Raw genomic sequence first — 27,792 nt, 5'->3', positions numbered from 1 at the left:
ACAAACTCTCCACTATCGAGCCTTTTGGTATGAATGACTCAGCTGTTTTCTTTGAACTTGGTTGTTGTGATTACTGTTGTGTTGTGATACATTGTTCTCGCAGTGTGATTGTGATTACGGTGCGCTACTCATAATTAGGCTATTCTATTCTATTGTATTCTATTGTATGTGATGGGTGTATTGCTTCCTTTTTATTTTATTTGAGTGTTGCTATATTGTTCATGGCTCACATATATAGCCTATTATACTCACAAGTTTTTTAAACTTTGTTGCCATCTGTGGATGTTTTGGGTCATGTGACCGAAGGTATATGAACACACCCAGCAACGCCAGAGGCGAACCTGACGACGCTGACAGCAAAACGTGTTGTTCACAATAAAAAGTATATCAGCATAGAGTCTTATTAGTGTGCCGTGGTCGTCCTTTTCTATCAATTTGACGCACTCCTGCTACCCACCTGCACCTGAGGAACTGCGGCTGTGCAGGGAGATTTGTTTTTCTTCATAAAAAAAAATACTTTTGAATAAAAGGGACTGATGTGTTTTATCCATTTTACTGACATATGATTCACTTTTGTTGTTTTTACATAAGTATTGATTTTGAGCTTGTGAGTTTATTTGCTAATATTTTCTTTTGTTAAATCGGTGTTATGGGGACATGTTGGTTTTGTGGGGACATGATAGTGTTCAAGGACATATTGATGTTGTGAGGACATTTATGCATTGTGACAAAACTTTGGTTTTGTTAATATAAATTTGAGTCTAAAGTATAAACAGATACAAGAAGCAAAATAAGCACTTTTTTTCGCTCAGCTAGCTTGTTTAGCTCTTATATAATTGTGTGGACACCATCATTGTGAGGACCTTTTAATATTGTGAGGACGTTTTGGTGTCGTGTGAATATTTTGTTGTTTTTGTTTTTTGTGATTTACTGTTAATTTGTTTGACTTAACAGAACATCACATCAACTGACATCAAACTGACACAACACACTAAACTCTGCACACAAAACCACAGTCACTTCCTGATCCCCAATTTACAGGGGATCAACAACATAAGGAACAACAACATGGACAATAATGCACTTGATCCCTTTTACAGATAAAATAAATAAGGGATAAATAAAAGTGTTACTGACTTGAGCTGTTCGGCATTTTAATGCTTAAACTCTCTTTGTGGTTCCTCAGATTTTATATTTTCTTCAGCTAATCAACACTAGAGAAGACAGTCTGCTTCCTGTTGACATCAAAGGTCATGTGATACGTGGTTTTAATGGAGTTAGCATGGTTGTTTTTGGTTTTAGAAATGCAGTTTATAGTGTTTATAGTGTGGCAAGAGCCTTGGAAGTTTCTCAGACCCTTTGTGTGTTAAAGTAAAGTGTTAGTAAAGTGGTCATCTTCGACTTCTGTGGGGAATTAATTATTAAAACATTTCAGTATCTGAAGACGAAAAGCTGAAACAACACTTGTAACAACACTAATGAAAAAGCAGATATTGTTGAACCCTGAGAGAACTTCAGTATCCGTGTGTAAATGAATCACAGACAGAAGTGTAACTTGTTTCTTTTCCTTCTGTAACACAAACAACAGTTTATTTCCACGGCCTTAAATGATATTCCAGCTCTTTTATCATCCGAGATGACTGGAGCAAAATTAAACACCTGTTGTTCGAACACTGCTTCTGCTTTTTTATTTATTGTTTCTTTACATATTCCCACCGAGGCCTGACTGTGTTTTACTCTGCAGCAGGTGAATCCACTTTTCCTCCTCCACATCGTCTCCTCCTGGGATTCACCCTCCAGCCCCCAAAACATCTTCACATTTCTGCCAGAAATGAGTTTACACTGCAGCAGCTCGTATTATTGGGGGTTTGTTTTAATCGACTTTTTATTAGATTTTTTTTTTTTGGTTTCTCTGGTATTCACTAACTCACAGGTGGCACATTTAATAGCAAACTGTGCATTAGCAGCTTCCAGATCTATTTTCCCTGCCACCGAGCTGCTGTTCCCTCTTCTACACCTGTTTAATCTCCATCTGCGGGTGGAGAAAAGTGTTTGCCTTGCTCTTTTTGTCTCTCACTAAATCTAAAATGGACCAATTTGTCTTTGAAATTAATATTTTCTACACCACAGGCCGAGCTCATTACAGAACGCTCGCTGCTGCTCATCGGACGCTGGAGTATAAACTGGCTGAGGAGGGAAGTGGAGTCCTGCGCACTCACATCATTTAAAGTTGTTAACAATGTTGTTGTAGCATTAACTGATAGTCCAATTAAGAAATAACAATAAAAATGTACATTTAATGAAGTATAATATGATGAGTAGATACAACAAGCAAGAAACTGGTAAATGTACATGTCTTTTTATTATTGTGAGGACTTCTGTTGGTTTGAGGACGTACAAATGTCGAATGTTGAGAATATTTTGGTCTTGTAAAGATGAAACAATGTTGTGGTGAAAACATTTTGGTGTTAGATGCAAAAAGCAAAAAAAAAAAAAGGGAGTAAATTGTTATGTTTTTTGTTTTGTTATTTGCTTATGTGTCTATTATTGTGTGTGAACCATCATGGTGAGGACATTTTGGTTTTGTGAGGACATAATGTAGCTTGGTTCCGCCCACCGATGTACTTCTGCTCAGTTTTTCAATTCCCTTCAGTGCTCTGCCTGGGATCGTAACGCTTTTTGCATCTTTTCTCCTGCAGAGAATCTACCAGCCAATCAGAGAACAGAGAACAATGACATTGAGGTTGTTCAAGATTCAAGATTCAAGATTTTTATTGTCAATTCAGTCACATGTACAAGACACACATATGAATCGAAAAAGCCGTTTCTCACTGTCCCATGGTGACAATAAATGGTGAGAATAAAATACAATACATAAGACAGGACATTACCTAACGCTAAAGTAAAAATAAACAATAAAGTGCACAACAGATAAGACATTAAAGCCCCTCTGAGGCTTCATGTTTTGCCGGAATGAAGACTGCATTTCCCATGAGCTCTAGCGCGTATGCTTATCTGGCTCGCGCGTCAGGGCTCCAGACTAACTTTTTTGTGAGCATTTTTAGGAAAATTACTTTACGGAGAAGCTTCTCAATCATTTTCTCTCCATCTCAGTCTTCTGTCAAATTGCTCTGCTAGTCTCTGACAATACATGCGCTTAGTCGGTTGCAGTAAATTGCTCTGTCTTTCCGAGGAAGTGCTGGGTGAGTCGACCACTAAATAATATCAAAATAATAAAGATAAAACAATATATTTATCGAACATGGACACATAAACAAGTGTGGGTCATGTAGATTCATCCACATTGATTCATTCACTGGGTATCTTTAACTGTTTAAGTGGTTATAATGGCAGTGGAGATGGATGTTCACGATGACCTTCGTCCCGTTGGGGCAACACTGCTGACATTGACATCCAACTCACACTCACTTTTGTCGGGGATGGCCGTTGTTTACAGTGTGCAGCAGTTGCATGACATACATCACAACCAAATGTTAGTGATTGGGTAGAGGTACGTAGAAACTTCAACATAGGATCCACCTACCTGGAAGTAAACGTTTCTCAAGGGAGAGTGGCCAGTCTCTTTGCACAAATCAAATGAAGTGAATGGGACTGGTTAGGACTAGGCTAGACATAATGCTGTTGTAAGCACATTTATGTTTAATTATGACAAAATGTTTTTGTTTTTTGAAGATTTTTTGTTTTTAATAAAATAAATAGATACAAAGAGCAGAAACTGGTAAGATTGAGGACGTCTGCGCACTGTGACAAACTTTTTGGATTTATGAGGACATTTTAGTGTGGCGTTGATATGCGTTGTGAGGACATCGTGGCGTAGTGAGGACATTTTGGTGTTGACTTAACATTAAGCAGCTGTGAGTTTTCTGTTATGGTTCAGAATAAAAGTTGAAGTTGACGTTAACACAATAACAGGCCACAGTGTCCACATTTGTCCCACTCAGTCTCATTGTTGTGACTGTGTCCTCCATCGTTCCTGCTGCTGCAGCTCAGCTTCTTGTTGTGCCGCGTCTCCTGATGAGTTTCTGTTTCTTCTCACTGTCGTCGAGCTCAGTGAAGTTCGACATCAACAAATCACTGTAATCCGCTCTGATCGCATTATATTTGTCACATTTGGACAGGAAGTGTCCCGGTATCTTCCTGAGTCGATGACCAGGACTCGTTGTGTCGTCTCGTCTCCGTGGACGCTGTGTCTGGACCCGTCTCTGCTCAGTGTCTCTCACGGTAAAGACAGAGACTCTGTTTAGTTTTAATAATGTTGGAGCAGCAGATGGTGATTAGGTTTGCTCTGAGTTTTTTAGGTTGAGTGTTCCCGATACAGATCTTCTCTTAATTTAATAATGGACTCTGATTGGTGGTTGAAAGCAGCAGCTCTGCTCCGAGGTTCAACAGCATCAGCTGATACGAGCTGTAATACGATCAATGTGTCTGAACAGCAGCTGATAACAGCGGAGGTTCGGGTCTCAGTGAGTCCTGTAGGTTTGGTTTTATGATCATAATCAATGAGTTACATCCTGATTCTGTTTTGCAGGTTTATTGTGGTGGACCTATAGAAAATATGGCTGCAGGGCCTCCCATCTGGTCCTAATGACTGAATGGACAGGAAAGGGTTGAAGATTGGATCAGAGTCTAGTTCATAATGGGCTTAGAAAATGAAATAAAGTACAAAACATGTTTTTTGTTTCAGTGTTTTCACTGTGAGATCAAAGTTACCTGAGATTCTGGTGATCAGTGATTTCCTGTGTGTTTCCTCATTTGAACCGATATGTGACCATGATTTAAAATTAGGGCTGTCAATCAATTCAAGTGTCCATAGTTAATAACAATTAGTCACAAATTAAATGGTACCTGTTGTAAATATTGTAGAGGACACATGTTTATGCTTTATGCAAAGGCAACTTCAGTTTACATTATTGTACATCATATTTTACACAACCAACGATGATGTCCAGAAACCCACAAAGGCTTCACTGCGTTTGGCATAGAATAAGAAAATGCTCCACAAAAAACATGAAGAATGATTTAGTTTCAGACTGCAGCCAATTCAGACCTGGTTGGAGTCGATTCTACTGTGAGACAAATATCAGAGAACCATGAGCAGAAAGACTTAACATCTACTTCACTTCAACAAAACTTCAGACTGTGGCTTCTCTCCATCGTTAGCATCATTAGCTCCAGACAGCTAGACAGAACAAAACTCATCCCAGTTAAATTTCTTATTTACTTTCCTTTTTGTTTTTATACTCATTTAAGATAAAGTACATATTATACTCAGAATAGCATTATTGTATTCATATCACATGCCTGCATGTTGTGTGTATTTTGTATTTTGTTGTGATATTTGTCTCACACTGTGAATACCTTCCAGTCTCGTTCAATTCAGTGACAATAATGTTTCTTTTTAGTTGTTCAATTGCTAATTTCATTTCTCAGCGTGGTCTTTTCAAATTGTTTCCATGTTGCAAAACCAAGTTCTTCCTGATTTTCACTCTTCCACTCTTCATTTCTTCCCGTTTCTGATCACGATGTTGTTATTAATCGATTAGTATTGATGTTTTTATTCTCTCATTCAGTCTCAGCTCTGTGTTTTGTTGTGGTTGATGGTCTCTTGTTCCCTGGAGCTGCCACTGGGGGGAGCTGTTGTTACTCTGACTCTCTTACTCTCTCTCAGTGTTGCACCTGTGTCAGTTAAACACCAGAGGGCGCTGTGAACACAGGTGGTCGACATCCACACACTCTTGTAGCTCCTGTGACAAAACTGCATTGTCTCACAATTTATTTCTCTGAGGTTCATCCAGACTTCAACCAAACATCATCTGACCTCAGCCCTGAAAATAAACTGTTGACTCCGAGGAGACCAAATGTTTTAGGCCACAAAAAAAAACGAGTCCTCCCTAAATGTCAGCAGATGTTTGCTCACACTAACACTCACACTCCTCTTCATGCAAATGTAATAAAGTTTTCCCCAATGAAGCTCATAACACTAATTAACTTCAGTTTAAACTTGATACAAATTTTATTTAAAAAGTTACAAACATTTTTTTTTTTTCAATGACACAAAAGTTTTGATACAAAAAGTTTTACAAAACAAAGTCTATGTACAAAGTGCTGGTTTCCAAAATACAGTGAATAAAAAAAGCCACAAGAAAAAAAAACATCTTTGGATGGAAGTTTAAACCAATAATTTAAGAGACAAACTAACAGATAACGTTTCAAAAAACCTGAATCCTGAATAAACGGTGGAGTGTTTTAGTTTCAGAAGGCGTACGTTACGACAGGAAGTTGAGACAACAAACACTTTTTCTTCCCTTCATTCAGCTCCCTGTTGTTGTTTAGTCTTGAGGAAAAACTAAAAAAAGACAAAGCGGTGAGATTTGTAACATCCTTCTTACGAAGAAACATGCAGGTTTAGAGTTTTCAGGTGAACAACAAGGAAGAAAGAAAGAAAAGAAGAATTCACTGTTAAAGATGAATCATGTTTGTTATTGAAGTTCCTGCTCTGCTCCTCCCTTCACTTCCTGTTTTTCCTTCAAATCATTTTCTGTTTTTTTATGGAGTAAATATCCTGCAACAACATCTGTCTACAAACATCTCTTGTCCCAGTTTGCCAGACGCCACGTTTGATTCTGTTCAATCACTGTTAGTTAAACCTGAACGCTGCACGATTCATCAGTGGTAACAAACCAGTCAGTTGTATTGTTATCTGTCAGCAGCTCCAGTCACTTCATCGCTCTTTGAGTCCGTAGATACAAACATCTGTTCAAACTTTACATCATCATCTCTCCTCAGTCTGCAGGTTCTGTCACTTTCACGTCCTCCACCTGGTCTCCCGTCCCTCAGGTTGTGTCTGAAACCACTCACTCACTCATTCACTCGTTACCAAGGAAGTCTGATGTTAAACCGGCTACACGCTCGTTTTCAGCCTGATTTGCCGTCGATCAACCTCCATGATACTGATCAACTTCCTCCAACAGAAATGACCACGACAGCCAATGAGAACGATCAGACCAGTAACTAGATGTTGCAGCTTTTACAGCTCACAAACATGGCCGCTGACTGAGCGAGGTGGAAGATACAGAAAGAAGACAGACCATTTTCTTCTAATGTCATGTTCAATCACACATGAGTTTCTCTGAGATCGAAGCTGTGGCTGTAGGTCTGGATGAATCATCTAGTGTGAGTTTAGTGGATTATAAATGTAAATGTTCTTTATTCATACAGCCCTTTACTACAATAATGTTAAAATCAGTTCAAACTCTCTTTATTTGTGTCTCCCATGTTTCTAAAGTGAAGTAAATGTAAAGATTTGAAGCCGAACTCAGACGACTGTGAACTGAGCTCATCTGAAAAATGAAAAATCACTTTCAGACACATTTTCTCAGCAACATGCGTTTGTCTTTCTGTACGAGCATGATGCATTATGGGATGTTATACGTATTACAAAATGAGAAACTCCCTATAAAGCAGATTATACAAGCAGGAGTGAGTGATTTCAGACTCAACCTCAGATCACTTGTTGTTGAACCCTGGTCGCCTGCAGGTCCGTCTGTCTTCCTCTTCCTCTTCCTCCTCTTTTTCCTTTGTTTACCTGCTGTGCTGCTCTGTAATTAACCACATAAACACCTTTTCATCTTCCCTCCATCTCTGTTTTCCTCCTGTGTTTCAGTCTCTGCTGTGTCGACAGTGACACATCCTGGTGTTCAGGTTCTCATTGTACAGTCCTGAATTATTTACAGTCATTAAAGTAATTAAATCTGTTAATGCCTCAAAAATCCCGTCGTGTTTCGATCGATGGCAGAAACGTGGAGAACGGTTTTCCATCACTTCCTGTCCTGAGCTGCGTCACTCGGCTCTCAGTCTTTTCCAGTGTTCAGGTTCATTGATAAAGTCCCGACCTCTTCTCAGGGTTCCCAGAGTTCCTTGGTGCGTTTCCTGCAGCAGGTGTGGCGCCACCACCAACGCCACCGCCGCCGCCACCGTCCAGACCAAGCGAGCGCCGGTACGCCGCAGAGAGTCGGTACAGGACGTCCGGTCGCGGGCCCGGGTGGGCGTCGGCCTTCTGCGTCATCAGCATCTCAAACAGCGTGCTGACCTCAGACAGCAAGGCCCCGCCCAGCGGACCGTCCTTCTCCGGGGTTTTACCTGAGAGCAGGAAGGAGACCTTTAATTGATGTCTTTGCACAAAAAGTTTGCAATTATTTATTTAAAGCATTAAAGTCCCCCTAAAGAGGCATTTTAAAATTTGTAACAGGGTATCCGCGGGGTCTTGAATAGTATTAAAAGGTGATAAATCAATTTTGGGAAAATTAAGACCCTTAAAAAGTATTTAAAAAGTATTTTCACGACTTTATAAAGTGTTACATTTTGAAGGTATTTTTTTTCTGAATTAGCTGTCCAAGAGTTTAAGTCCTAAAAAACATTGTAAAAATGTGTTAATTTATTCATTTTATTAAAAAACAAAGATGAACCAGTACTAAAAAAGAAAAGAAGATGGTTGTTTTTGTTTTTTGAAGAGTGGAGCAATGTTTTTTTTAATATAAACTTTGCCATTGATTTATAACCCCAGCTTATTTTGGTGGCAAGTAGTCTTTATCACAAACTAAAACTTAAAAGTTAAAAGTGTCACTGATAAATAAACTGTAAATGGTTACATCTTGAAGTGGCTGTGAGGTATTGAAAAATATTGAAAAGGTCTTGAAAAAGTCTTAAAAAGGTATTAAAATTAACTTCAAGATTCCTGTATATACCCTGTAAAATGCTCTGCAATGACTATTTTTTGATTAAAATTGCTTTCCCACAAAAAAGTTGTTTAAAAGAACTCCCAAAGAGCCTAAAAACTCGTCTACTATTTCTCCCTAATTGAAAAATCCAGATTCTATGAATATTCATAAATGAAAATGCGTCATGACCCACCGCCTTCAAGGGGCGATAATACCTCTCGGCCACGGCATCTAATAATACTATTGGTGGACATCTAGCTGTAGAAGTAGATGTGAAGTGTCACCATCACTGTGAACAACCAATGAGATGCAAAACAAAATCAACGGATTGGTTGCTAGGGATTCTGATGTATTCATCCAGACTGAATCCAACTTTTTCAGACTCTGGCTTTGAAACTGCATTTTCAAATCTAAAATGCTCAGTTGTGGCTGCGTTAGCGACTTTGCTGCTGAAATGTCTTGTAGCAGAAGCCAAACACAACTGTACATTGACATGTTAATAATTTCAAAAAGTCAAATTTTAGTTTAGGGGAACTTTAACTTTCTTGATAGAAGGCAATTCAATAGATTTCATTTCTGTGATTTTTACTTGAACGGTGACAGAAAACATTTGCTCTTTTGAGTTTTACCGAAGGTGGAGAAGGACGAGGAGTCCAGGGCGTCCCGAGGAAGGACCTCGCTCTCAGGGGACGGAGGCCCGTTGGGGACAAACATGTTGTCATGGTAATCGCTGCTGAGCGGGAGAGAGAGTCTGGCCATCCAGGACGGGTCGTCGACCTCCGAGAAGACGTCATCTGCAGAGAGACAGAGAGAGAGACCAAGAACGTAAGTACATGTTTACATCTGCAAACATTAGGGGTGTACCCGAACCCGAATACGTTTTCAGAAGTACACAAATAACGCTTTGATCCCGAATAGTTTTTCTGTCCGAAGTTTCTCCTCATTATTCGGAAGCTTTGATCTAAAGAAAAAGAAATGTTTGGATCACCAACAGCACATAACCAGGTGATTCTGGTTCACACTCCAACACAGTAGGTGGCGCTAATGCTCACCGACTTCCAGGGTACCATTCAACAACTTAGCATTTTTCTCATAGACAACCACTGCAAAATGACTCGTTTCTCTACCAGAATTTGATCCTTTCAGTCCGGTTACGTTTGGAAAGTCTAGAAGAGCCGCACGATTAAATTATTTTATTCCCGTTCTAGTTAGCCGAGAGCTAAAGCGGAAGTTAGCCGGCTAGCTCAGCGTAGCATTAGCTCGGCTGAAGTCGGTGTGCCCACTTCCAGTTTCTTCCTGAATACAAATCCGAATCCGAAGTTTTTTTTAAAAGCCAGAATCCGAATCCGAATCTGAATACAAACAGTGCACTGGCTGTACACCCCTAGCATATCATTTATAAGATGTGAACGTCAGCTGAAATCTCTCTCTGCTGCAACAAAACAAAACAAACGACTCCTGCAAAGAGATTCACCCTGACGTTCACCACGCTCCACCTCTGCAGAGCGGGTCACAGATGAAGTTTAATGTTCCTGTTCGTCAGGAAAAGGAGGAAATGACACAGTGGATTTATCTGGCTGCTGTCAACAGGCCTTTCCTGCCATCGACGGCGTCCGGCGCTTCTCGATCATATGCTGACCATCACGTCCACACCACCACCACCAAAACCACCACCACCAGGCTGATTGTTCAGTCCAGTATCAGAGTCGTACAGTAAACGTCGTTGTGTCTGAGCGACAATACACAAAAAAACGAGGAACTAAACAAACCAGATGATTAAACGTCTCATTTCGTAGTAAAATAAAAGTGAATCTCTGATGTTTAACTCTGCTAACTGCTCATTCTGTCGGCTCTTATCCTCCATGTGTCCTGTTTACGTCCTGCTCTTCCTGCTTGTTGTTATCTGCTCATGCAGCTTCTCGATTTTCCCATCAGAACTAATTCAGTTTCATCCGAGCCGTCGGATGAATGAACAGGTTTCATACACATTTTCATTCATCTATATATAACCAGTGAAAAGAGCTTTATAATAAACTACTGATAACCGGTCATCTGTTTTCACTTCTACAATGAGGCTCATTTATTTATATAATATTATACAATACATTCGCTTGTTTTGACTCTGTTTAGTGAGGTTAACAGGATCTTAATGTCTCTATTAATCCCTGTCCTGTTATATTGACCTTTGACCCGTTATTTGAATCAGTTATTGGAAATAAATAAGCTGCAGTTACAGCTCAGGTGGAGCTGTCATGTTTTACTGGAGTAGATTTATTGCACTTTTTAAATGCAGTTGAGGTTCATGTATAATAAAGTTTAATTTGCATAATCCAGAATATTTCTCGTCTATGATTAAATACTTGAAAAATATCCCTTTACAATACATTTGATTTGTGATTATCCGTGATTTACGATCATGTGGTCAATCATTTTAATGACTTGTAAAGCCTGGTTTTCCCTCATTAAAGTGTTTTTGTTTGCAAGAAACTGAACAAACATGTGATGAAGCTGCAGGTGCAGACGCTGCATGATGTGGTCTCACTATTTGGCAAGCAACAGGTCATTCAATGTGTAGTAAAAAGCTTTAAATGATTATTAAGCGTTAGTAGGGAGACGTGTGGCCTGATGGTTTGTTAGTGTTTTCATTCAGCCACACACACACACACACACAGAGTTATAAGGTATGTGGGGCTTTTATTTTGACACAGAGTGAATTTATCTCTTTATCTGCAGGCGTCAGATGAACGTGGAGTCGAGGAGAAACAGACTAATGAGCTGCAGAGCTGTGGTCTCCTTCATCTAACCACAACCAGCTGAGAGGAATTAACTTACCAGCACACACACACACACACACACACACACATATAGACTAATGCATACAGCCAGTGTGGCACAGACCGCCCCCATAGTTAACCCCAACCCCACCTACTCCTTTCCTCCCTTTGTTTTGGCAGATTTTCACCACAGATCGTCCAAACACAAAATCCTCTTTAAATAACTTTATGTGTCGAGTTTCAGCAGATTCCTCGCAGATAAAAACCTCCACAAATAACAAGAGACGTGGAGACCAGGGAGGAAAACTGCTGCTGCTGCAGGAGACTAATGTCACTCAGTCTTAATAAAAAGCTACGTTTGGTTAAAGTTTATCTAAATATATGTAAAAACTACACTTTTATTGCTATAATTATATTTCATGATACACTATATTTCAAGTGCATAATTTATATAAGGTATGTGAGGCTTTTATAAGTGAATTCACACACAAGCTTAAAGGGATAGTTCAACATTTTGGTAAATTCCCTATAGTTTTAGCAGTAGGTCCGTTACCTTTACTTGTCGGTGCAAGCTGTTTTTAGAACGGCGGAGCAGAGCCGTGAGCTGCTCAGAGCTACGCTGCAGAGGCTCATGGGATTTCTTGGTTTCTCTCATCAAACTCATCAAATACACAATCCAACAACTCCAAAACGCTCTGGTGGACAAGTTGTGACCTGCACATTCACCACGCTATGAGATAATAACACAACGTTACCAGACAGAGTTGTTTTAGAGGTAAATGCAGAGACTGTTTGATGAAAAACTGTCCCTGAAGGCAACGCACATCAGCGGTTTTTCATGAATTTACCTCTAAAACAACTCTGTCTGGTAACGTTGTGTTATTATCTCATAGCGTGGTGAATGTGCAGGTCACAACTTGTCCACCAGAGCGTTGTGGAGTTGTTGGATTGTGTATTTGATGAGTTTGATGAGGAAAATCAAGAAATCCCATGAGCCTCCGTAGCGTAGCTCTGAGCAGCTCACGGCTCTGCTCTGCCGTTCTAAAAATAGCTTGCACCAACAATTAAAGGTAACGAACCTACTGCTATGACTATAGGGATTATGGCAATGGGCCAATTTGCCAAAATGTTGAACTATCCCTTTAACGTTTGTTTTGTTTTGTGACTTGTTCTAACGTGTGTGCTATACGCTACATGTTACCTATATAATTACATGTATTTTGTTTATTCTGTATCTTTTTTCTCTCTTTTAAACCACAATCCTCCTGTTTTTAACTGGATGGAGTGACACACCTGGTAAAACATGAAACACACTTTCTTTCAACTCTCTCTCTCACACACACACACACACACACACACACACACTCGCTCACCACTGTATCATCTTCACACCTGAACAAAGACGCAGGTATGTGTCAGTGTGATTCATAATGACAGAACAGACGAAGAAGAAAACAGGGCAGAAAAATAGAAAAGAAGATGAAGAAGAAGAAGAAAAGATTTATGTGTTTCTGTGACGGCTTCATCAAACACACACACACACACACACACACTGGTGTGAGTTACAGTCACACAGAGCTGCAGGGTGGAAGGTGAGTCAAACATCTCACTCACACTTTTGTTTCTCTCTCTCTCTCTCTCTAACATAAAGCAAAGCTCACTCGACCATCGTCAGGCGGTAAACCCCTCTGCTCGCCCCGAGGCTGCGATCGCCACAATAGCAGGAAGAAAGCGCTAACACACACACACACACACACACACACACACACACACATACCTACTGTAGCCTACACACTCACACAATGTGCACTCAGACTCTCAGGGCCACATACCAGAGGAACTCCCCACTAAACAATGAGACTGAGTGAAAACGTCTTTAAAGTAAAACTGAAGGGAAAACTGCAGCTGTGGTTTATAACAACTGGAACAACGTCTGCTACTGTATGTTAACGTGTAATTAGCACTAACATCATGAGACTAACATGTTTAAAAACCGTCATGCAAACAACATTATGATTCATGTTATCATTCTGATAGCACTAATGCTAACAACAGTGTGTTTGTAACACAGTTTACGACTGATTAGCACTAACACGCTGAAGCAAATATGCATTAAAAAACCTTCTTGCTTGTAGGCTACCACTATCCTGCTAATAACATTAAAGCCCTCGTTATACTTGCTGTAAACTACGCGTACGCGAGCGCATCATGGCTGCCACGCGTAAAGTTTACAGCAAGTATATCTCGGCCCTAACATGCCCATGATTAGTTTTATTTTTGATATATTGGTGTTTGCTTGTTTTCTTGTATTCTGTAGGTTTGTTTAGTGTTTCTTCGTTCTCTTTTGTAACCCTTTTCTAACCCTTTTTCTTAAAGTATTTGATCATTTTCATTTCATTTTTACAGGCTAGGCCTATGTAAACAAAATTATGCGGACTGTAGTTTCGGCTAAGACCACTTGTAAAATGAATTGTCCTACAGGTTGTTGAAATACTAGGCCTACTGATGTAAAAGTGGATGTGAGGAAAGAAAAAAATTATGTCCAAAAGCATGCTACCACGTTAGCATGCGTGTTCTGCAACAGTAGCTAACTAACATACTAATAGCATCAACATGATAGCGTCACATTATGAACATATTATGCTAAATACACTAACTTCTTCATTAAACTCAGTAATATGTAATAACATGGTAACATTGGAGCATCATTGGCAAACTAACACGCTAATGACATTCTCATGAATATTGTCAATGCTACTAACACTAACATGGACAAATTATCACAATAATACCACTAGCCTATAGCATGCTAATAACATTAAAGTTAAACACAACTTCTTCATTAAACTTATTAGAATTAACATTATCATTCTAATATTGGTAGCCCAACTTTCTCATTAAACTATCACTACAGAATGCTAAAGCGAGACTAACATGCTATTAAAACATAGATAGAGATAAATAAAATAAATAAAAGTGTTGCTTTTGGCATTTGGTTGTTAAAACAAAACTGAACTGTTTCTTCTGAGTCACTTTTATCAAAGTTTTGGGGGAATTTTCAAAATTATAAAAACAGAAAATCATCTTTGAAGACAAAGAGAAGCTGTTTATGATCCCATCTCAGATGAATGGACTGTGTGGGTGGATGTGGATGTATAAAGCTGCCACTGTGTGAGTTATTTCCTGCTGTCGTCCTGTTTTCTACCTTTTGCCAGTGTGTGTCCATTGTGAGCGACCAGTGTGTTCGTTCTGCAGGGGTCAAAGTTCAGCAGCTTTTGTCCCGATGGATCAGAGAGTCTCAGCAGGAGGTTGCGACGCTACACTCACCTCGCTTTACTATTTGTTTGTATTTTGTGTCTTTAAATAGAAAAGTACACATGGCACACACGACATAAAGACCAAAACTGAGACTTTGATTCTTCGTTTGTGAAAGACATTTTGGATATTATTAGTATTTTTTGGACTAATTTGTGATTTACACTCAAACTTTGTTTTTCAGTAACATCTGAGTTTCCAACATTTAAAAAAGTTAAATTCACATTATTTTACATTTGAGCTGACCTGATGTTACCCTCGCTTGCTAATATTACCACTAAGGAATGACTCTACACTGTAAAAACTCAAAATCTTTCCAAGAATATTTGTCTTATTTCTTGTGAAAATGTCTCATTTCTAGTCAAAACTAATCTCTTTCCACTTAAAATGAGACTCATCACCTACAAAATGTACTTGTTTTTAGATAGTTTCACTTCTGCCAGTGAAAGCAAGTTTTTTTGTGCTTGTAATAAGAAAGAAAAACTTGCTCCACTATCAGATCTTTCTACTTATTTCAAGTAAAAAATATGCTTGAAAGAAGTAAAAAAAAAAAAAGGGTCTAAAAACAAGATACTTTTTATGTTATTTTACGTACAATGAGATTTCTTTTGACTAGAAATGACATTTTGACTAGAAATAAGACAAATATTCTTGGTAAGATTTTGAGTTTTTGCAGTGTAACTCTTTATAAAATGCTTTTTATTTCTTAACAACTTTATTTTTTAGAACAATGAAGTTAACTTTTAGTTTTAGCCTACTTCCACTCTGTAATAGCTAGACTTTGTTATCGTTTATTCTAAAGCCACTGAATCTGGAAATCCTATGACAAAACTCAAAGCACGCTGGATGTGGGAACTCCCAAGTGTTGCACACTCAAGTTCCCAGAAGAATCCATAATCTATTATCTGTTATCTATCATCTATCAGTATCTGTCATGACATCATCGCTGTATTCAGTTAGTAGCTATCACAAACATGGCTGCTGTTTTGACTCTTCTTCGTTGAGCTGAGCGATCGTGGTTATGTTGTCATGGCAACAACAGTGATTTAATTGTGTGTGTGTGTGTGTGTACCAGCGTTGTTGAGCAGGTTGTTGAGCCCCTCCTCCAGCTGGGGGTCGATGGGTGAGTCTCTCCCTGGTTCCCAGTCCACGTCTCCAGCTTCACTCTCACCGTGTCCGCTGTCCTTGGTGCTCTGCCAATCAGAGCAGTCCTGGCCTCCATACCTGCAACACACACACACACACACATGGAAATCAATATAAGATCAATTTGTCTTTTGTCTTTGAAAGTAAAACTCAGAGAAAACATTTTTATTTAAGAAAACTGGAGAATAATGACTATAATAAAGTGAATTAAACATATTCTATATGTATGTTTTATATATATCACTAATTTGTCTGAAAATTTGACTCTTAATTTGAAAAATGAAAGAGGTTTTTTTTGGTATGTATTAGTTTTGATGCAAACTCGTCCCCCTTGACATATTTTTTCATTGAACAGATGTTTTTAAAGGGACAATGAGGAGTTTCGGGAAGCGGAAGTGTTTTCACACTACATTTCCCACTAGCCACACTGTGAAATGTTGTTTAGTGGCGCCCCCCCCCCCCCGCCCCCGATGGTGGATTTGTGAATAGAACAACAATTGTTGTATATATTTATCTTACACGAGGCCTTTGATCCAGAAATGCGAGTGTCAGAAGAGCGACAGACACAAACAGAGCACCTTTCATAAAAGACGCTCTATCTCCTTTTCTAGAAAAAAAGGAGGGATTTTGGTGAAACCCAGCCATGTTTAGCTTGAGTTTTCTCAGGAACGGAAGCACGTAGAAACAAACGGTTTGTGGCCATTTGAAGCAAAAAGTTTCACCTTTCAAATGAGCCACAGTATGTGTTGGTGGCAATAATATAGAATACACTGTGGCTCTACAGAAATCGTCAAAAATGGTCTAAATTGCCGGTACACTTAACTAAAACTTTGGAAAGGAGCGCGGCACTCAATGAGTTAATATGAGACTTTTTTATAACCAAAAAAAAAAACTCAACGGGGTCTGTTTAAGAAAACTAAAGAATAATGACTATAATAAAGTAAATTGAACATATTCTATTAAGTATGTTTTATATATATATCACTAATTTGTCATAAAATTTGGGGTAGACTCTTAATTCTAATGTAATTAAGGTAAAGAGGTGTTTTTTTGTTGAACGTATTCCTTTTCCATATTTTTTTCTTTGAACAGATGTTTTTAAACCGAGAAGCACTTTACAGGAAATAAAAAAAACACCAATGATACGAACAACTAAAACATGTTATAAATAATAAATAATAAAAATCAGCCCGTCGGTGTTCAGAGCTTCAGTTCAAACTCAGACTGAGCTCAGCGTGAACCTGTGATACGGAGCCAGAGGTTTTTAGTGCTGAGATAAACTGCTGATAAAATTCCTGAGGTTTTAAGTGACAAATCCACTGATAACCACAAACACACACACACACACACACACCTCAGATCGTGCAGCTACAGTATCAGTGTGTGTGTGTGTGTGTGTGTGTGTGTGTGTGTGGCTGCAGGCGGGTTCAGACAGGAAGTGCCAGTCAGATAAAGGTGAGCTCACAGACGAGTCACTGCAGAGGAAACAGCATCTTTTCATTATTCAGACCTGACGATTAGAATCAGAACCGATCGATCAGCTGATTAATCAATAAAATAAATTAATAGATTAACATTTTATAACCAGATTTTTGATTGATTAAACTGTTGTTCCTGTTTTGTTCGTCTCAGTGATTAACTCCGGTGTTTACTGATCAAGGTGAAGTCAGATCTAATCTCATCGCCACGGCGACGCTGAGGTGGCTGCTTCCTGTGAATCAGTCAGACAGAGCTGCTGTAACCTGCCCACACACACACACACACACACACACACACACACACACACACACACACACACACACACACAGAGAGTCATTGAAACACTCCTGAGGTTATGAGACACTCTTCCTGTGACATTGAGAGTTTGAATCCGCGTCCTGTTTGTCTGTCGCTGTTATTTCAGTCGCAGCAGGTCAGTCGGTCAGAAACACACGACTCAACACTAAAGCCTCAGACAGAAGTTTAATCTAATATATAAACCAATCAGGACAGACCAGACGCTGCGTTCAAGTGCAGCTACTGTCCGTCTGTGCAGTTTCTGCTCTTTTGATTCGACCAAAAACAGATTTTAAATGTGTGTTTCATCTCCGTTTTGCATCGTTGTTATAAATAAATTGCGGTTTTGAGTTTTTACGCTTTAGTATTTTGTACTTTTTGCACATCACTTTTCCAGTGGTTTGGATGTGCTCTATCATGCAAAAAACCACTTTCCTCAAAATGCTGCACAAACAAACGCGGTTGTCTTCAGCATTTCACAGTGAAAATAAGGGACAGAAAAAAGGACGTTGGATTTGTGTTGGTGTGCAGATGTCCACATAGTAGTTCACCAGAAGCTAAAGTCCCTAAACCAGAAGTTCAAGTCGAGTTCTCCATGTTCGAAGTTAATCTCCAGTCTCAATAAACACAATATACACAATAAACACAACAATAAACACAGACAACAGCCAGAGAGAAGCACTGAAAGCAACAAAGTCTGACTCTGAGTCCAGATAGAGTCGACTTTTAAAACCAGGTCGAGTCACGAGTCCTGAAAATCAGGAGGTTTGACCCTATTCTGATAAAACTATCCTCACAACAAAGGTACCTATAAATAAAGCCTCTGAATGGAAACAAGGATATTTTTGTTAAAATCCAACAAAGACAACAAGCAGCTTTTTGTATCTGCAGGTTGATGTTGTGTCTGTCGACTGACGAGGAGGGAAAGTCCACAAACGTTTTTTATCCTCCTGATCAAATCAACAGAAACAAAAGCCCATAAAACTACTCATCCCTCTAACTTCATAACGTCGTATTCAGAGGGGAGGATGTTTGCACGATGCGTTCAGGTTCAGGAGGAACATCTGTCAGTTCTTAAAGTGGTTGGCATTCCCCCTTTAATGTGCAGTTATCAGAGGGAGGGAGGTTTGATCGTCTGAGCCCCACAGCTGGACCTGACTCCAGGACCAGGACCAGGAGGATGAGGATGGTGAAGGAGGAAGAGATTCAGATTTGATCACAATTATTATATCATATTATGTAGCATTGCATTGTTTTGCATATTTTTGCTTCAGTTTTTTCCCTGAAACATTATTATTACATGAAAACCACTAATTTATATTCATCAAATGTCACATCATCTGTTAGTTAAATGATCGGCTCAGACCTCAGGATTAAAATATTTCGTTTTTATGTTTAGGTTCAGTTTGATTTAAGCCAAACTTCTTGTCTAAACACATGTTGCTGTGATCTCTGTCATAAAACAGCTTCATTATGATTAAAATGAAACTTAAAAACATAAAGCAGAAGGAGCTCGTTGGTCTTTTTGTCTTTGTTGTGGTTTTGTTGGCTGAGTCTGACCCAAAAGAGGAGGAGGAGGAAGCGGAGGAAGAGGAAGAGGAGAAGGAGGAGGAGTGGGACTGACCTGCGGTGAGAATATTTGTTTCCCCTGAAGTTGGGCCTCGGCTGCAGCTGACCCTGACGGAGGAGAGAGAGGAGCTGGGAGATCTGCTGCAGGGAGGAAGAGGAGGAGGAGGAAGAGGAGGACACTGTTAATGAATGACTCAATCATCACACTTTAAACCAGCACATGATACAAGTTCATCACTTATATGAAATAGCCACATTGCATTCTGGGAAACATCATACAGTCTCAGACATCAACTTGTATTAGATACAGTATGTACTTTTTGTAACATGTGTCTAGTATAGAAACATACAGATAATTTCACAGGCCAGACATTTATATATTCCAATTTCTAATAGGTTTCATTTCATGTTTACATTCGGTTTATTTCATTTATGAAAAATAAGCATATGACATTTAACAATTGCACAAATCAACTTGATGAGGAGACTCTACTGTAGGTGTGAATGTTTATCTGTCTCTATGTCACAGACTGGTGACCTCTGACCTTCAGAGGGAGATGGACCGAACTAAACGTGGACCAAAATGAAGCTTTTGACTTTTTGGTTTAATGATTCTCCGCAGAAATTAAGTGAATCGTTTATGCAAATATGAAAAACAGCCCTCAGTATTTTGCAGAAACATAAGATGTGGTACAACAACATCAGGCTAGCAAGAGATAATGAACATTAATTAGGTTGTTATTGATGCATCTGAATCTTTATTTTAATTCCTTTAAAGGGATAGTTCAACATTTTGGCAAATTGGCCCATTGCCATAATCTTTATAGTCATAGCAGTAGGTTTGTTACCTTTAATTGTCGGTGCAAGCTATTTTTAGAACGGCGGAGCAGAGCCGTGAGCTGCTCAGAGCTACGCTACGGAGGCTACTGGGTAACGTTCCGTTATTATCTCATAGCGTGGTGAATGTGCAAGTCACAACTTGTCCACCAGAGCGTTTTGGAGTTGTTGGATTGTGTATTTGATGAGTTTGATGAGGGAAATCAAGAAATCCCATGAGCCTCCGTAGCGTAGCTCTGAGCAGCTCACAGCTCTGCTCCACCGTTCTAAAAACATCTTGCACCGACAAATAAAGGTAACAAACCTACTGCTATGACTATAGGGATTATGGCAATGGGCCAATTTGCCAAAATGTTGAACTATCCCTTTAAACTTTAGTCTGTAGCTGAGATCTGGACCAGTGGGATCTTCTCCTCTCTGTGGGTCTGAACGCTGAGATCAGCCGACTGCAGCGGCGCTCAGGTGAAAAGCGAATAAACATTATTTTATTATTTTTCGGTGAGTTTCACAGTGTGAGAACCGAGCGGCTGCGTCCGTCTCACTGCTCGCTGCTTTCTGCTGACAGCTCTGTTATACAGCGGATACACACTGCACACCAGGGAGGAAACACACACATTGGGGGAAGGTGTGTGTGTGTCTGTATGTTATGTGTGTGTGTGTTCGCATGCTAATTTATGACTTTGTTTTAGTCATGACATTTGTGTGTTTTGCGTGTTTTTGCACGTGCACGCTGCTGCAGAGACAGGAAATGGCCTCTACGTAAAAGCCTATTCTTCTCTGGCCGGTTTCCTTCCAGGATGGACTCTGAAATTTGGACGAATGGAGGGTGTGTGTGTGTTAGTGTGTGTGTGTGTGTGTGTGTGTGTGTTGAGGTGGAGGTGAACTGTAAATCCCCCTCTCCTCCTCCTCCTCCTCCTCAGGCGTCCAGCAGGCCTCTTCCTTTTCAATCTCGAGGGGAGAGAAACTTCTGAGGCCAGAGCGGTGCCAACTGGGCCGACCCGGCTGGGACGGTGGTGGTGGTGGAGGAGGGAGAGAGAGGGGGATTCTGGGTAAAAGAGAAAAAGGCCTCTTCCTCTCTTTAATGAGATTCACGTGAGGATGAAGGACCTGCCCGAGCTCTTTGTTCTCTGTCTGCCGGGCGCTGCCGGCGACTTTCGACCTCGATGACGCTGGTTTGAGTTTGAAACACGTTCATGTGTTTTATGTTATTTTATATTAATATATTCTTCTATAAGTCAGTTTTCTTCCCCTAATAAACTGTAAAAAGTCATGATTTGGTCAAACATTGTGATATAAGATCTTAGATTTATTCATTTTTGCAATATACAATATTAAATCTTTCAGTCAGTCATGTTAAAACATTCATAGTTCATTAGTTTCTCTCTGATTTTAATGTGTAATCAGTGATTAGACTGTACTAACATCTGTTTCCTCTGTGTGTTTTAAAGATGTGAGGGATTAAGAGGTTTGATTTTTTAAGACATTTCTTATCTAATTAATTATATGATGTCAACAAATCCCATTAAAGATTAAAGCTGTGTTTTTAACTTCACTCAAAACCCATTAGTTGTTGCTGCAGCTTGGAAATGTCTCATTAATGTTCAGTTTAATTTGTTAAAATATTAAGACCCTCAGAGTTTTGGCAAGTGTTTTTAAAACATGACTGAGTTGTATATTTGTTTTTGAATTGATCAACTTTTTGTGTTATAGTGAGTACTCAGGGCAGGAAGGACGATGTGTGTGTGTTCACTGTTTTTAAACAATGGAGCCGTATGGCTCAGAGAGGAAAGTGTATCATGCTTTAAGAGTCACACACACACAACAGTGGGACATATTAGCAATTATAATACATTAATAAACTGAAGGTTAAATGTCCTTATTGTTTTGTTTATTTTCCTCTTTGTTCTTATTTTTATCTCACAGTTTCATTCAGATGCTTTTCTCTGTTCTTTTAGTTTTACTTTTATACTCTTTTATCTGTTCTTATACTTCTTTTATCATGTATACTTCTATTTTATTCATTTTATATCAGTGAACTGAATCTTACATTCTAATTTGGCTCCACCTGGTCTAAACGTGTTGATGTTGGGTCCATTTAATGGTTTTATGGCCCTCTCTTTCTTCTATGGTTCTTATAAATTCCTATTTTTGTCAAGCTCTTTGTAATCTTGTGTTTTTAAAGGTGTAATATAAATAAAGTTATTATTATTAGTGTGTGTGTATGTGTGTGTGTCCAGTTGGGTCCTGTCTGACTTCTCTCGGCTCAGTAAAAGTGCTTTTCGGGTCGTGTATAAGTGACAGAGCGGCGTGTTAGTGAGGTGTTCACTTACACTACAAACACATCACAGCTTACTTTGGCTGGCCTCATCACCCCCTCTCCTCGCAGTCAGACCCCCCAGCCTACAGCCCCCCCCCCAACGCCTCCCCACCCCTCTCCACCTCCCCTGGTTTCAATATGAATCTGATATTTGATATTTAGTGAAGAAAAGTCAGACAGGCGGGGGAGGGGGAGAGGGATTACTGTCCCTGACACATGAGCACCTGAATAAACTCGCTGCTTTTTGGCTCCACAGTCATCCGTCAACCGGTTAAACGTCAACCCCACCCCATCCCTCCCCCCGCCCCCCCTCACCACTCATGCACCCATCCCCACACACACATTCATCTGCTGCAGCAAGCTCCAGCCTCCAGGCTGTCTGAGTAAGTCATCACACAGGAGGCAGAAAAAGCAAAGAGGCTTCTGGGAAAACGTAAGGGAAGCTGGTCTGTGTGTGTTCGTAGAAGGAGGAGGTGGAGGAAGGGGGGATGGGGGGCTCTTTTACTCTCTCTAGTCTCTAATGGACTTCACTTCAGATTAATCTGAAAGCCTGCGGGGGGGGGGGGACTTAATTACTGGGGCGCTAACTGTAAGCACATGTTGAAATAAATGTGATCACACGTTTTAGATGGAAGTAAATTAGATTTAAACGAGAGCTGCCGCCGGCGCATTAGCCTTAATGTTCACGCTATAGTGGAAAATGTAAATAAGACGACATTAAAAAATCATCAGGCAGATTTAGAGAAATCATTAATGTTATGTAAATGGACACATTTGTCATTCCGGCTTCCTGTAAACTTCATCATCGGCTGCACAACTTCAGTCACGAGCTCTGGGGCTCGCGGCGTACATTTAATGAGTTTTAATGAATGCAGAGCTGAGTGAACTCGATTTTAAGTTTGTTATAAAAAGACACTGTCAACTTGTTAGCATGTTTCTCAACATGCATTGTGTCTGGCTTCTCTAAATGCACTCTGCAGAGATTCATTTTCTTCTCCTGTGAATCCACCCACATGATGGATGATACAAACTTTAGGTTTTTATGCATCTTTGATTTTTCATTAATACAAAAAAAATGCATTAAACAGTGAGAACTGAGTCCCAGAATTCAATCAATCAATTTGTTCATGTTTGTTGGTTGACTGTGTTGGATGTTGGATCGATGTTGAACTCACCTGCACCTCTGGAGAGGCTGACGAAAGCTCGATGGAGTCTCCGAACGCAGCCATGGACAGTCGGACCAGGTTTCGAAGCATCTGCCGGTGATCTGCGTCGTGGCCTCCTCGACCCTCCGAGGTCTTCGGCCTCCTGAGCGTCGCCTGGGACTCTGAACGCACCGGCTCTGCCCCCTCGGGTTCACGGTGAGCCTGGCGCTTTAAGGTGCTCGAGTGCGAGACCGATGAGGACGACGAAGGGTTCCTGGCCGTACGAAGAGTCCTGTAGGACGTGGCGGGCGTCAGAGGCAAAGCGCCGTCGAGTTCGATGCTCCCGGGTTTCCGAAGGGTTCTGCAGTGATTGGTGACCGGGTGGGGGGAATCTCCTTCTGGGAAGCCTTGGGAGTGGAAGCTTGTGTTCATGACTGATTGCGTTAAGGTGTACTGCCTGTCAGTTTGTATTTCCTCTGACATCATCGGAGGCGGAGCCAGCGGTTGCGATTCGCTGTCGTCCTCGGGAGGCTCCTCCTTCCGCCCCCGGATGACGGGAATCAGCTGGATGTCGGACTTTCTGATGTTCTTCTGCGGGCGGCGAGGATGCCGGGTGTATGTCGATTCAGCCTGTCTGCAGTTGTACGCCCGGTTGTCCCGTTTCTCGGGGCGGCAGAACGTCGTCACCAAGGCGATGGCCAGCAGGAGCAGCAGACATGTGGCGCCCAGACAGATCGCCATCATCATGGTGAAGCTCAGCTGTCCACGGTTACCAGGAGATGAGTTCTTCAGATGATCCTTGAGGTTGATGAAACTCACCTCCAGAGTTACCTTGGTGACCAAGCGGGGAGTGCCCATGTCGGATATGGCAATGTCCACCTTAAAGGTTTTACCAATGAGGTCAGTAGCATTGGTGGTGTTGACAAAGAGCTGACCGGTAGATTCGTCCAACCAGAAGAGTCCGTACGGGTTTCCATCCGTGATGAGGTATTGGAGTTCTCCATTGAGCCCCGAGTCCGGGTCTTCAGCCTTTATCGTGGACGCGAGGAACCCAACAAGTCCTTCTCTGGCCGGGTTGTTGACTGGAAAAGCCGTCGAGGCCTCGTCCATGTCGTTCCCCAACTCGGTCACGATCTCCCCCTTGTCTGCATTGACAGGTACGCTCAACGACGCGACACCCTTCCTGGGTTTCGGCTCCTTGATGACTGGGTAGTTGTCGTTCACGTCCTCGATTTCGACTTGCACGGTCGCGGTGCTGGTGAGCGGCGGGTGACCGTGGTCGACGGCCTCCACGACGAAAGAGTAGGTGCGGGACTCCTCGTAGTCCAGAGGCCGTTGGATGCTGATGATTCCACTGGTCGGGTGGATGGAGAAGGACTGGGTGTTGATCTCCACGTCGTTGGAGTTGGGTATGAAGTAGGAAACTCTTCCGCTGAGCTCCAGGTCAACGTCGCGGGCTTCGACTTTGAGAGCGTGGTAGCCCGCGGCGTTGTTCTCCTTCAGCGAGGCCTTGTAGAGCGAGGTGGAGAACACCGGGGCGTTGTCGTTCTCATCCAGAACATGGACCGGCAGGTGTTTGATACAAGACAGTGGAGGATCTCCATAGTCCTGAGCTTGGAGCGTGATGTTGTACTGCATGACCTTCTCTCTATCCAGGCTCCCGTTGGTTACAATCATGTAATTGTCACCGTGGATCCGTTTAAGGCGGAAAGGTCCAGATCCCGGCTGGATATGTGCTCTCACTTTTCCATTATCTCCAGAATCAGCATCCGAGACCATCACCAGAGCGAGAAAGGTGTCTTCCTTCGCTCCCTCCATCACGGTCGCCACGGGTGAGTTGGGCGGAGTCCAGGTCATGTGGATCCTCGGCGCGTTGTCGTTAACGTCTTTAAGCTTGACGTGCAGTTTGCAGTGCGAGGGGATCGCGTTGGGTCCGCGATCACGGGCCTGGATGATCACTTCGTAAGACGGGTGGGCTTCGTAGTCCAGAGGCGCTCTGAGACTCACGGCTCCGTTATGTGGATCCACAAAGAAAAGCCTCTGAACCTCTGGTCGCGTGTGTTTACTCAGCGAGTACTCCACCTCCCCATTGGCTCCCTGGTCCGGGTCGGTGGCCTTGAGGTTGATGATGGTCGTACCGCGGACTGTATCTTCTGGAAGCTCCACTGTCGGGGTGCTATCCTCAAACGTCGGGCTGTTATCGTTCGAGTCCTGGATATTGACCCGGACTAATGTGCTCCCAGATCTGGGGGGATTTCCTTTATCCCAGGCCACCAGGGTGAGGTTGAAGGAGCTCTGAACCTCCCTGTCCAGCTCTTTAATCACCACCAGCTCTGCTTGTTTGGTCCCATCTGGCCCGACCGTCACATCCAGAGCAAAGTGTTGATTGACGGACAGCGAGTAGGTCTGCAGGCTGTTGGGTCCGGCGTCGGGATCCACAGCTCGGTCCAGAGGGATTCTCATCCTGAGGCTGGCCGTCTCTGAGATCTCAATCTCTTGCAGGGGGCCGGGGAAGCTGGGGCTGTGGTCGTTCAGGTCCATCACCTCCACACGAACCCTCAGGCAGTTGACGGCACCACTCTTCCTGTAGAGGACGCTGAAGGCCACCTCGCACAGGTCCGACCCCCGGCACAGCTCCTCCCTGTCCAGCCGGCCTTGGGTGGAGATGACCCCGTGTCGGGCGCTGACGGAGAAGGGAAGGGCCTTCCCGTGTTCCACCACCTGGAAATCCTCCAGAGGACCGGTTTCATCCCGCTGACGGAGGTCGTCTGCCAGCCGGCCGACCTGAGTTCCCGCCGGCTGCTCCTCCCAAACCCGGTATGGAATAGTTATCGATGACGGCTCGAAAGAGGATTGAGCCTCGGAGCAAAGACTCAGAACCAGAAGCAGAGCCAGCAGCATCATGACGTGAAGTAAAAAATAATCTCCTGTCAACTGACTACACTGACATTTCTAACAATCACACCTCAAAACTAGAAAGAAAAAGACTAATTCTCAACTTTAAAAGTCAAAACAACTGTCTTCTTCATATAAAAATCATCACATAAAATGATGATCAAAGTAAGTTTTTCTTCTTTCTTTCAAAATAACATAAATTCCTCGTCAGGAAAAACAAAAACAAAAAACAACCACAACTAAACCAGTGAGAAAAACAGTTTGTAAAGCAAATACCTAGAAAAACCTTCAGTTTGGTTGAGATATAATTATAGCAGCCTATAATTAAGATATCATCCTCTCACTGTGAGCCTCTCTCTGCCTGTTGCTGTTACTCACTCACGCTGCTGCTGCTGGCGTCCGGCCTCTCACTTCACTTCATCATCCTCCTCCACTCAGGATAGTTTAGCTCCAACTGAGAAAGTTTGGATGTGGGTTTCCACATGCTTGGAGCGTCGGCCAATCGGACGGGAGGAGGAGGGTCATATGCAAATGAACCAGGACTCAGGACTCGACACACACAAAGGGAAAAGAAAAAGGCACCTCCTGCCCCGAGGAAACTCAGCGCAGCTCTGGAGTGCTTTTAAAGAAACATGACACCCCATCCCACCCCCAGCCCCCACCTCCTCCTCCTCCTGCATAAACTCATCATAACCTGCAGCCTCGGCCTCTAAATCATGTGGAAAATGTGTGTTAAGTTGGATCCCAGCGGGGTTAAAGGCCACAGCCAGACGTATAACTGAGCTCCATGGCAGTGACGTACGGTCTGGGGCCGCAACACAAGCACATGTGAGGAGGGGGTGAAGATGTGAAGATCGGCCGTCATCATAAATACGGCGACAGCTTCAGAGCTGTCACTCTATTCACTGACACTCTGTCTGAGCTTCATGGCCTAAATATGGGATGTTGTCTCCTGTAAATGTGGACGTCTGACTCCTGAAGTCAAATCGTGGGAAGTTTTTTAAACAGCTTTTTATCACCGTGGTGGTTGTTTCAAATAGATTAAAGTCTGCACTGATGCATTATGTTTGATGATGTGGTTTCTATACTGTCCAAACATAGACATTTAATTTTTCCTTTTTTGATTAATTCATCCAAACAAACTGCTGCTTCTCCCAATCACAGGCCCAAAATAATCAATATAAAGGTTAACCAAACTAACTACGCTAAATAAGCAAGTAATATAAAGAAACCAATGAGAAACAAATGAAAAACAAATGGTCTATAATGCAAATAATTGA

General features: G+C 41.6%; 1 protein-coding gene across 2 annotated transcripts; it reads right to left on the bottom strand.

The window, feature by feature from the left end:
* Nucleotides 1-7,596: 7,596 nt before the first annotated feature.
* On the bottom strand, nt 7,597-26,972 carry pcdh12 (protocadherin 12). Of its 2 annotated transcripts, none has more exons than XM_085788973.1 (5): nt 23,648-26,972; nt 19,374-19,456; nt 15,900-16,051; nt 9,368-9,532; nt 7,597-8,160 (listed from the first exon to the last, which is right to left on the bottom strand). In XM_085788973.1, exons 1-5 carry the CDS (start codon nt 26,519-26,521, stop codon nt 7,895-7,897), a joined length of 3,540 nt encoding a protein of 1,179 aa, XP_085645099.1. In that variant the 5' UTR covers nt 26,522-26,972; the 3' UTR covers nt 7,597-7,894. The 2 variants fall into 2 exon arrangements, with proteins under 2 accessions (XP_085645099.1, XP_085645098.1); XM_085788972.1 differs by having other exon boundaries at nt 7,598-8,160; nt 19,374-19,459; nt 23,648-26,968.
* Between the last annotated feature and the right edge of the window lie 820 nt (nt 26,973-27,792).

Source organism: Trachurus japonicus, chromosome 10, assembly GCF_045865225.1.
Source record: "Trachurus japonicus isolate A0001 chromosome 10, Traja_1.0".
In the NCBI taxonomy this organism is placed as follows: domain Eukaryota; kingdom Metazoa; phylum Chordata; class Actinopteri; order Carangiformes; family Carangidae; genus Trachurus; species Trachurus japonicus.
The sequence above is the reverse complement of the archived record's forward strand: the minus strand, read 5'-3'. Positions and strand labels throughout refer to the sequence as shown.

Excerpts from the sequence above, each read along its gene's own strand:
- pcdh12 (XM_085788972.1), bottom strand. The coding sequence starts at position 26,521 with ATGATGCTGCTGGCTCTGCTTCTGGTTCTGAGTCTTTGCTCCGAGGCT. Across the intron at positions 19,460-23,647 it reads CAGCCTCTCCAGAGGTGCAG|CAGATCTCCCAGCTCCTCTC; the intron begins GTGAGTTCAACA and ends TCCTCCCTGCAG. Across the intron at positions 16,052-19,373 it reads AACAAATATTCTCACCGCAG|GTATGGAGGCCAGGACTGCT; the intron begins GTCAGTCCCACT and ends TGTGTGTTGCAG.